At 35.2% G+C, this 11,659-nt stretch overlaps 1 protein-coding gene and 1 pseudogene across 1 annotated transcript; both read right to left on the bottom strand.

Annotated features, from left to right (window-relative positions):
• Nucleotides 1-653: 653 nt before the first annotated feature.
• LOC148908674 (uncharacterized) lies at nucleotides 654-4,679 on the bottom strand. Its single transcript, XM_089035255.1, has 2 exons — nucleotides 4,134-4,679; nucleotides 654-4,037 (listed from the first exon to the last, which is right to left on the bottom strand). The coding sequence occupies exons 1-2, from the start codon at nucleotides 4,677-4,679 to the stop codon at nucleotides 1,287-1,289; spliced, it is 3,297 nt and encodes a 1,098-aa protein (XP_088891381.1). The 3' UTR covers nucleotides 654-1,286.
• Nucleotides 4,571-5,656, bottom strand: LOC148908673 (uncharacterized; annotated as a pseudogene).
• Nucleotides 5,657-11,659: the final 6,003 nt, after the last annotated feature.

The following is an 11,659-nucleotide window of genomic DNA, read 5'->3' as shown; positions in this document are numbered from 1 at the left end:
ATTTATGAAAAATGTAAATTGGGTCATTTTTTTGACTTTTTTGGGGAAAAAAGTTTGGACTATAGACCATGGTTTTGATCGATTTTGGGCCATTTTCACACCTTTTGAAAAAATATGCATTATTTATGAAGTATCGAAAATAGGTCATTTTTGGGTATTTTTGGGTAAAAAGCATGTCCCATCGTTTTCATCGATTTTTGGTCATTTTCACTTCTTTTGAATAAATATGCATTATTTATGAAGTATCGAAAATAGGTCATTTTTGGGCATTTTGGATCAAAAAGCTTGGAATATAGCCCATGGTTTTGATCCATATTGCGTCATTTTCACACCTTTTGAAAAAATATGCATTATTTATGAAGTATCGAAAATAGGTCATTTTTGACCATTTTGGGTCAAAAAGCATGGACTATAGCCTATGGTTTTGATCGATTTTGGGCCATTTTAAAACCTTTTAAAAAAATATGCATTATTTATGAAAAATGTAAATTGGGTCACTTTTTGGCTATTTTGGGACAAAAAGCATGGACTATAGCCCATGGTTTTGATCGATTTTTGGCCATTTTCATACCTTTTGAAAAAATATGCATTATTTATGAAAAATGTAAATTGGGTCATTTTTTGGCAATTTTCGTGAAAAAAGCATGCTCAGCACCATTAAGGTCAGGCTCTTGGTTACATTTTGACCCCCAGCGAAGTTTTTGGCGAGGGGACCCTGGGTACTAGTTTGCCATGGCAACGGTATTGTTCAAGATGCCAAATGCTAAAAGGAATTCCAAGATGGCGGTTATTATCGCTATTTTCACGAGTTTTGATGCTGTTTTCACGAGTTTTGATGCTGTTTTCAAGCCTTCGGAAAGAAACAGTTGCATTCTTTCGTTCCATAAAATCTAAGGAGCAACAGGGCTAGGTATTTTCTGCAGCCTTAATCTCTGACATCAAACTACAGTACTTAAAAGCAATGAAATCTGATTATGATCGACAACCGACGTTCTCACTCGGACTCTGTTCGTGTTGGATCAACAAACAAATATTTGGGGTATAATTCAGCCATATGAATCTGCAGGTACGTATTCTTTTTATTGATGATATAGAATTAAATTTCGTTAAGAATTTTGTTTAACCAAAGCTAGAAATATCGAAATAAAAATTAAATATAATTCTTACATTGTTTTACATTATATTTCTTTCAAGCCCAACCGAAGCCTTAAAAAACTTACTTTGAAAATCTTTGTTTTATTTCTACACATTAGCGCTTACGACGTTCAAAGCTGTTCAGCGATTTTTCAAGAATAGAAATCTATTTTCCACTCCCTTAGAAGAGCTCTAGCGTATTTTATTTTCTTTAATAAACAGGAAGCCGTTTTGTCAGACTTCATTTGTTCTGTCGATGGCGCTACCAGTCCATTGTTTACTGTACATAACTTTTCCCATTCTACGAGCATAGCTTGGCTCTTCCTACTCTCTGCCAGAACTTTTACTTGTATATGAGCTAAATCTTTGTTGTAGCTTTGTTCTAGTTCTTCATCTCTTTTTTTTCTCGCTTTCAGCATTTTCAGATGTAAGTGCTTCTTGTCAAGAGTTTCTAGTTCTTTTGATGGTCCAAAAAGTACTTGTATAGCTCTGCAGAGACTGCTCTTTACAACATATTCATACCCTTGGTCTTGCAGGTGAGTATGTTCTATAGTTTGCTCCTCTTGAAAGGGGTCTCTGTCTTTCAGATTAATGACTTCATCAGGAGCAGGATAAACTTCTATTACCTCTTCCATAGGATCATTCGGCTCGGGCACAGACTCATTTGGCTCAGGCACAGGCATAAGACTGTTTGGCTCAGGCACAGGCTCATTTGGCTCAGGCACAGGCACAGGATCATTCGGCTCAGGCACAGGCTCATTCAGCTCGGGCACAGGCATAAGATCATTCGGCTCAGGCACAGGCTCATTCAGCTGGGGCACAGGCATAAGATCATTCGGCTCAGGCACAGGCTCATTCAGCTGGGGCACAGGCATAAAATCATTCGGCTCAGGCACAGGCTCATTTGGCTCAGGCACAGGCATAGGATCATTTGGAACAGCATCACCTAAGTATGATGTATGCACCCTCTTTGTCGTTCCATCTTTCTGGTCAACCCTAATGATGTGTAAGGGGATTGCTATGTTCTCTCTGACACACACCTCCCAACAGCTCTTCAGGTAATGCTCTTCATTAGACAGAGTTTGAGATCTGAAGTGATGTAGCTGTGGACCCCTTAATAATGGATCAGGGTAATCAGAGACATCATGAAATTCAATTCCATTGTCTGTCTTCTTCCACCAGACACTCTCACCCTCAAGCAAGAAATCACTTATGTGCTGAAGGTGAGACTGCCACTCTCTTGAATGCTTCTTGATGATGGAGAGAGGGATGACTGTATTCTTTCGTTGTGGTAGACATTTGGAAAGGTTACTGACTTGAGCTTGCTGTCGCCCTGGATCATTTGCTTGAAGGCCAAGTTCTCTCTCTGCCTGAAGGCGTATGAATAGGTTGGGGATGATGTGTCCAGGATGGTAATTGCTGGTCTGTTTAGTTATCCTCTTGATACTGTTGAAGATCCTCTCTTGCCTTTCTGCATTAGTTGATTGCCCAGAGATGATTCTCAACATATCACCTGCATGTGCACTGAGGTTATGAAAATACACACCAAACATTTTCCTTAGGGTCAGCTTTTTAGGATTGTTGACAATGTAGTCATGCAGCAGTATTGAGTGATACCATGCCTGGTTGTAATACCGAAGAACTTGAGCAGGAGAGCGGTTCTTATCACCAGAGTACAAAATTCTTTGCATCTCAGTCAGAGTGTCAATGGTTTGAAGGGCTTCTTGGGAGAATATTCCTGACTGGTGAGCAAAACCTGCAGTCTTAATTAAAGCTACTCTGAAATCTACACATCTCTTGCTGTCTTTGCCTGTTAGACTCAATGAAATGGCCTCCTCCAGGATCTTAGATTCTTCTCTAGACAAGTGTTTAGAGAATTCTGCAAAAAAGTTCTCAATATGGTGACCCAGGTCATGGAGCGGTTCACATGGTAGGATTTCATAGCTGTCAAGGCCTAAATTAGAGAGTGAATCATTTGGTGTGTTAAACAAAAGTGCTGGAACCCGTTGTTTTCCTTGCAAGGTCTCTGTTAGTAGTTGTCTCAGGTCTTCCTTTGTTTTTCCATCATAAATTTGCCTTGATCCTAACTCTTCTGCTAGCTCAGTTTTTGAAAGACCTTCAAGAGGCTTTAATTTCTTTTGCATGGATTTTCTTCGAGCCACAACTCCTTGTAGTATGACATCCTGTCTCTCCTTTAGGCTTGTAAAATGACAATTTAGAGCATGGTCAAGGCAGTAAACCATGTCACAGTGGATGCCACAAGCAGAGCAAAAGTAATTACCACCCTTTTGTTGGCCGGCTTCAAAGGCTCGAAGTGGCATATCCCCATGACAGAGCCTCAGTTTATCAGTAAATTCAATATTCTTTACTCTTTCAGTGCATTTATTTCCGAGGCCAGCAATGCATTTCAACCTTTCGTCACTGTAAAGAATTTGTTCACTCTCTGAGCTCCCACATCGGGCAATGAAATGAAGCTCGGGTTCTTCTATTATTTGTTGTATATTGACATTTCTGCCAAATGCCTGCTTGTATTCTTCATCTGTGTAAAACACAGCAGGGTCATACAAGCAAGTGATCAAACAAACTAGGTAGCCTGAGTTTGCAACAGTGGAATTATCTAGCCAGACCATAAGATGTCTTGTCCTTTCTACTTCCCTAAGTTTTTCTTTCATTTTAAAAATGTCATTAGTGTCAATACCATTTAGCTCATTTACTCTCTCAAGTTCACCTTGAAGCTGCTCTTTGGTCATTCCATTAATATCCTGGTTACTTGTTGCTCTTAAGTACTTCATTTGTTTTGCTAACATATTTTCTCGTATCTCCTTTAGGGTTACTTTCCTGCCTTCAGTTGAAAATTGAACCTTCTTGACTTCAAGATTTTTTGTAAGTACCAGTTTTTCATACTACGAAAAAGAAAAATAGAGTTTGTTGTAAATTATATTATGAGTAGTTAAATCTGGGTTGGATGTGACATTTAGAAAATATTTTGTATTATTTACCTGGCGAGGCACTATCAGTTCCCCAATCGTATATTCTTTTGACCTCAGTTTTTCCTTTAGCTGTTGACGTAGCACTTTTTGATCTACTTCTACAGGAACACTTATTTCCCCACCTTGCCCTTTTCTTTTTTTGCGTCTGATCACAGGACTACCATCTCTCTTTCTTTTTGTTGTAAAGCGTTGTACATCAATGTTTTCAGAGATGAGCCATTCTTTAATTATTTGCCCACCATTTTTTGTCAACTGACTAGTTTTGTTGGTAACATCATATCTCTTAGCTAGCTCACTCCAGTTAATATTGTGTTTGTCTTCATAACTTTGTATTTCTGCCTTAAGTGCTTCTTTATCCCAGTTCATTGCATCAAAATTTCCAGTGTGGTTCTTTGCTTTCTTTGTTGGTGGACCATAAATTACTTCTTCTCTCCTTTCCTTTGCAGCTTCTTTGGTTTCAAAACAGAGTGCCTTTCTTGCTCTATCCCACCCATTCAGTGACTGTCCACTACCATAGCATCTAAAAAGAAAAAAAAATTGAAAGAATTTGACCATTAAACCTAAGATTTGTAGTTTTCATTAGTCAGAATATTGTAATTGATGGATTTTTGAAAATGAAAAATAAAATGATGTGCTATCAGAGCTGGTGTTTGTTTTTATTGAGGGGAAGTGTTAGTTTTTCTTGTTATTTGCATGATTGGAGGATTTTAGCAGGAGTTATTTCCACAAGATTTAAGTATTTTTGATTAGGTTCTGTTGATCAAAAGTGAATAATAGTGTAGTGATTATGTTTTAGATTTAACTCACCTCAAAAATGCAGTGTCATTCATTTGTTGTTCAATTTTATCTTTATTTTGCTTGTAGTGGTTTCTTCTTTCTTTCCGTCTCTCATTTTTTGATTTATGTTGAAGGTTCAACTCTGTAACTTTTGAGAGGGCCTCTGCAAAACTTGTGTTAAACCTTTTCTCAAACACGCCATCAACAGCTTTATACATGTCCCTAGCAGCTGTTTTAATGTCATTTTTCAGGGGTTTAGTTTGAGGGGTTTTAGTATATAACTTCTCTGCAGCACTCCTAGCTGCAAACACTGGATTACTCTTTGCCTTGGCTTTAAGCTGAGGTGAATTCACCGGAAAATATGCCTGTATATCAGAAAATCGGATAGCACATCCTTTGCAGTTGGCAAGGCTGTGTTCTCTCTTTCAAGCTTCTGGAAGACTAATCCATTTCTTAAGGGAGAAAGTATCGAGGAATTTAGATTTTTCTTCTAGTTTCTTGACGTTCCACTTATTAACTTTCTCTCTTAAGGCTTGGAGTTTCTTATGGAATTTAATGAAATCGATTGAAAATCTTTCCCAATCATCGGATGAAAAGATACTTTTAAACTTATTATACTGTTCAGTCTTCAGGTGTGCTTTATATTTTGTCGAACTTTCTCCTTGTTCCCTTATCAATACAGTGGTCCTTGCGATCTCCAATGCAGCAACTTTCGCAAATCCACAAGAATTAGGACACAGAAATGTCCCTGACATCGCCAGTTAATCCTTGGAAACTTTGCAAACGCCCAGTTATAGACTTATTATCGCTTTATGGTATTTTGAAGAATATATAGTAGAAATAAGATGAACGAGCTTTGATCGTTACATCAAGTACTAGTTTACGCGCCTTGAAATTCCCGCTCAAACTAATGCAGCGTTATCAGTAATAATCAAAGAGTTAAGTATTTTATGAGTTATTTATTGATGAATTCAAAACCTTTAACAGTGCGCTCGTAGTTTTCAAAACTACTTTTAAATTATAGGAAACAACAAGTTACGAATACAAAAAAAACATATTTGCACGTAAAATTAAGTGTTTTCTGTTCATGATTCGCAAATATTGGAAAAATACCTACATAGCACTATATCTTAAGAGCATCTCTAGGATAAATGTCCACTTTTTTGGCAAAATTCTCGTCTGTTTAGGCAGTCATAGCCTCAAAATCTAAAGCAATAAATTTCATGTACTCCGTCCGCCATCTTTAATTACCTCACTTACTAGCCATGTAACCATGGGAACTTTTCTTATTTAGCAGACAGCTGACCAGTTCTATGTGAGCCTGAATTCAATTTTTGAATCTCGGATATTCAAGCAAAAAAGGGGCTAGAAAAAAGGGAAAATTTTCAAATAAAGCGATTTTTTTTCCTGTTTTATGATTTTCAGTAGTAAAACTATACTTTTGTAACTGGAAATCGTGAAAGCGAATGCTGTTTGTACTTTTAAAAAGAGTAAAGTGTTTGTTTAGAGTGAAGTTCATGAATGCCATGCATTTTGTGTTAGAAATCTACTTAAAATCTTTGTTTTCCAGTTGGTTCTAATTAATTTAATACATTGGCTGCCCTTATAAGTAATCTTATTTGGTGTATGTAAAGAATGAGCACGTTTTCTAGACGCTTTAGCAAAGGGCATATTTTTGCATACATTATGCTTTCTAAAAGTCACGTGATTGTTGCTATGGAAACAATTATTTTTCTGTCAAGACCTGTGATGGTCATGAACATTTGGTATAAGTTTGAAGTTCATAGGATATATACATAAAGAATAGTAATTATTTTCTTCTTTTTTGTCTATTTTTCACCGAGAGCCTGACCTTAATGGTGCTGAGTGGACTATAGCCCATGGTTTTGATCGATTTTGGGCCATTTTAACACCTTTTGAAAAAATATGCATTATTTATGAAGTATCAAAAATAGGTCAATTTTGGGAATTTTAGGTCAAAAAGCATTGACTATAGCCCATGGTTTTGATCGATTTTGGGCCATTTTCACACCTTTTGAAAAAATATGCATTATTTATGAGGTATGCATAATAGGTTATTTTTGGGCATTTTGGGACAAAAAGCATGGACTATAGCCCATTGTTTTGATCGATTTTTGGCCATTTTCATATCTTTTGAAAAAATATGCACCACTTATGAAAAATTTAAATTGGGTCATTTTTTGGCTATTTTGGGTTAAAAAGCATGGACTATAGCCCATGGTTTTGATCGATTTTGGGCCATTTTCACATCTTTTGAAAAAATATGCATGTTTTATGAAGTATGCCAAATAAATCATTTTTGGGAATTTTGGGGCAAAAAGCATGGACTATAGCCCATGGTTTTGATCGATTTTTGGCCATTTTCACACCTATTCAAAAAATATGCATTATTTATGAAGTATGCCTAAAAGGTCATTTTTGGGCATTTTGGGACAAAAAGCATGGACTATAGCGCATGGTTTTGATCGATTTTTGGCCATTTTCATATCTTTTGAAAAAATATGCACCACTTATGAAAAATTTAAATTGGGTCATTTTTTGGCTATTTTGGGTTAAAAAGCATGGACTATAGCCCATGGTTTTGATCGATTTTGGGCCATTTTCACATCTTTTGAAAAAATATGCATGTTTTATGAAGTATGCCCAATAAATCATTTTTGGGCATTTTGGGGCAAAAAGCATGGACTATAGCCCATGGTTTTGATCGATTTTAGGCTATTTTCATACCTTTTGAAAAAATATGTATTATTTATGAAAAATGTAAATTGGGTCATTTTTTGGCTATTTTGGGGCAAAAAGCATAGACTATAGCCCATGGTTTTAATCGATTTTGGGACATTTTCACACCTTTTTAAAAAGTATGCGTTATTTATGAAGTATGCAAAATAGGTCATTTTTGGGCAAAAAGCATGGACTATAGCCCATGGTTTTGATCCATTTTGGACCATTTTCACACCTTTTGAAAAAATACGCATTATTTATGAAGTATGCCAAATAAATCATTTTTGGGCATTTTGGGGAAAAAGCATGGACTATAGCCCATGGTTTTGATCGATTTTAGGCTATTTTCATACCTTTTGAAAAAATATGTATTATTTATGAAAAATGTAAATTGGGTCATTTTTTGGCTATTTTGGGGCAAAAAGCATAGACTATAGCCCATGGTTTTAATCGATTTTGGGACATTTTCACACCTTTTTAAAAAGTATGCGTTATTTATGAAGTATGCAAAATAGGTCATTTTTGGGCAAAAAGCATGGACTATAGCCCATGGTTTTGATCCATTTTGGACCATTTTCACACCTTTTGAAAAAATACGCATTATTTATGAAGTATGCATAATAGGTCATTTTTGGGTATTTTGGGGTAAAAAGCATGGACTATAGCCCATGGTTTTCATCGATTTTGGTCCAGTTTCACACCTTTTGAAAAAATATGCATTATTTATGAAGTATCGAAAATAGGTCATTTTTGGGCATTTTGGGGCTAAAAGCACGGACTATAGCCCATGGTTTTGATCGATTTTGGGCCATTTTCATATCTTTTGAAAAAATATGCATTATTTATAAAGTATCAAAAATAGGTCATTTTTGGGAATTTTTGGGGCAAAAAGCATACACTATAGCCCATGGTTTTGATCGATTTTGGGCCAGTTTCAAACCTTTTGAAAAAATACGCATTATTTATGAAGTATGCATAATAGGTGACTTTTGGGTATTTTGGGGTAAAAAGCATGGACTATAGCCCATGGTTTTGATCGATTTTGGGCCATTTTCATACCTTTAAAAAAAATATGCATTATTTATGAAAAATGTAAATTGGGTCATTTTTTGTCTATTTTGGGGAAAAAAGCATGGACTATAGCCCATGGTTTTGAGCGATTTTAGGCCATTTTCACACCTTTTGAAGAAATATGCATTATTTATGAAGTATGCATAATAGGTCATTTTTGTGCATTTTGGGGCAAAAAACATGGACTATAGCCCATAGTTTTGATCGATTTTGGGCCATTTTCATACCTTTTAAAAAAATGTGCATTATTTAAGAAAAATGTAAATTGGGTTATTTTTTGGCTATTTTAGGGCAAAAAGCATGGACTATAGCCCATGGTTTTGATCGATTTTGGGCTATTTTCACACCTTTTAAAAAAAATATGCATTATTTATGAAGTATGGAAAGGAGGTAATTTTTGGGCATTTTGGGGATAAAAGCATGGACTATAGCCCATGGTTTTGATCGATTTTAGACCATTTTCACACCTTTTGAAAAAATATGCATTATTTATGAGGTATGCATAATAGGTCATTTTTGGGCATTTTGGGACAAAAAGCATGGACTATAGCGCATGGTTTTGATCGATTTTGGGCCATTTTCATATCTTTTGAAAAAATATGCACCACTTATGAAAAATTTAAATTGGGTCATTTTTTGGCTATTTTGGGTTAAAAAGCATGGACTATAGCCCATGGTTTTGATCGATTTTGGGCCATTTTCACACCTTTTGAAAAAATATGCATTTTTTATGAAGTATGCAAAATAGATCATTTTTGGTCATTTTGGGGGAAAAAGCATGGACTATAGCCCATGGTTTTGATCGATTTTAGGCCATTTTCATACCTTTTGAAAAAATATGCATTATTTATGAAAAATGTAAATTGGGTCATTCTTTGGCTATTTTGGGGCAAAAAGCATGGACTATAGCCCATGGTTTTGATCGATTTTGGGCCATTTTCACACCTTTTGTAAAAATATGCATTATTTATGAAGTATCGAAAATAGGTTATTTTTGGGAATTTTGATGCAAATAGCATGGACTATAGCCCATGGTTTTGATCGATTTTGTGCCATTTTCACACCTTTTGAAAAAATATGCATTATTTATGAGGTATGCATAATAGGTCATTTTTGGGCATTTTGGGACAAAAAGCATGGACTATAGCCCATGGTTTTGATCGATTTTGGGCCATTTTCATATCTTTTGAAAAAATATGCACCACTTATGAAAAATTTAAATTGGGTCATTTTTTGGCTATTTTGGGTTAAAAAGCATGGACTATAGCCCATGGTTTTGATCGATTTTGGGCCATTTTCACACCTTTTGAAAAAATATGCATTTTTTATGAAGTATGCAAAGCAGATCATTTTTGGTCATTTTGGGGGCAAAAAGCATGGACTATAGCCCATGGTTTTGATCGATTTTAGGCCATTTTCATACCTTTTGAAAAAATATGCATTATTTATGAAAAATGTAAATTGGGTCATTCTTTGGCTATTTTGGGGCAAAAAGCATGAACTATAGCCCATGGTTTTAATCGATTTTGGGACATTTTCACACCTTTTTAAAAAGTATGCGTTATTTATCAAAAATGTAAATTATTTCATTTTTTGGCTATTTTTGGGCAAAAAGCATGGACTATAGCCCATGGTTTTGATCGATTTTGGGCCATTTTCACACCTTTTGAAAAAATAGGCATTATTTATGAAGTATCAAAAATAGTTTATTTTTGGGAATTTTGGGGCAAAAAGCATGGACTATAGCCCATGGTTTTGATCGATTTTAGACCATTTTCACACCTTTTGAAAAAATATGCATTATTTATGAGGTATGCATAATAGGTCATTTTTGGGCATTTTGGGACAAAAAGCATGGACTATAGCGCATGGTTTTGATCGATTTTGGGCCATTTTCATATCTTTTGAAAAAATATGCACCACTTATGAAAAATTTAAATTGGGTCATTTTTTGGCTATTTTGGGTTAAAAAGCATGGACTATAGCCCATGGTTTTGATCGATTTTGGGCCATTTTCACACCTTTTGAAAAAATATGCATTTTTTATGAAGTATGCAAAATAGATCATTTTTGGTCATTTTGGGGCAAAAAGCATGGACTATAGCCCATGGTTTTGATCGATTTTAGGCCATTTTCATACCTTTTGAAAAAATATGCATTATTTATGAAAATTGTAAATTGGGTCATTCTTTGGCTATTTTGGGGCAAAAAGCATGAACTATAGCCCATGGTTTTAATCGATTTTGGGACATTTTCACACCTTTTTAAAAAGTATGCGTTATTTATCAAAAATGTAAATTATTTCATTTTTTGGCTATTTTTGGGCAAAAAGCATGGACTATAGCCCATGGTTTTGATCGATTTTGGGCCATTTTCACACCTTTTGAAAAAATAGGCATTATTTATGAAGTATCGAAAATAGTTTATTTTTGGGAATTTTGGGGCAAAAAGCATGGACTAAAGCACATGGTTTTCATCGACTTTGGACCATTTTAACACCTTATGAAAAAATATGCATTATTTATAAGGTATGCATAATAGGTCATTTTTGGGCATTTTGGGACAAAAAGCATGGACTATAGCCCATTGTTTTGATCGATTTTGGGCCATTTTCATACCTTTTGAAAAAATATGCATTATTTATGAAAAATGTAAATTGGGTCATTTTTTGGCTATTTTGGGGCAAAAAGCATGGACTATAGCCCATTCTTTTAATCGATTTTTGGCCATCTTCACACCTTTTTAAAAAGTATGCGTTATTTATGAAAAATTTAAATTGGGTCATTTTTTGGCTATTTTTGGGCAAAAGGCATGGACTATAGCCCATGGTTTTGATCGTTTTTAGGCCATTTTAACACCTTTTGAAAAAATGTGCATTATTTATGAAGTATCGAAAATAGGTTATTTTTGGGAATTTTGGTGCAAAAACCATGGACTATACCCAT

The sequence above is a fragment of the Actinia tenebrosa genome, unplaced genomic scaffold, assembly GCF_029948245.1.
Source record: "Actinia tenebrosa isolate PJP-AT-01 unplaced genomic scaffold, QUT_ActTen_1.0 PGA_scaffold3__52_contigs__length_22856419, whole genome shotgun sequence".
NCBI classification, from domain to species: Eukaryota; Metazoa; Cnidaria; class Anthozoa; order Actiniaria; family Actiniidae; genus Actinia; species Actinia tenebrosa.
Note: the sequence above shows the minus strand (reverse complement) of the source record. Positions and strands in the feature narration are given on the sequence as shown.

Bases quoted from the DNA above. Each gene is read 5' to 3' on its own strand.
- LOC148908674 (XM_089035255.1), bottom strand. From the start codon at position 4,679: ATGGTCAAATTCTTTCAATTTTTTTTTCTTTTTAGATGCTATGGTAGT. The intron at 4,038-4,133 runs GTAAATAATACA...TCTTTTTCGTAG, and splicing joins AACTGATAGTGCCTCGCCAG to TATGAAAAACTGGTACTTAC.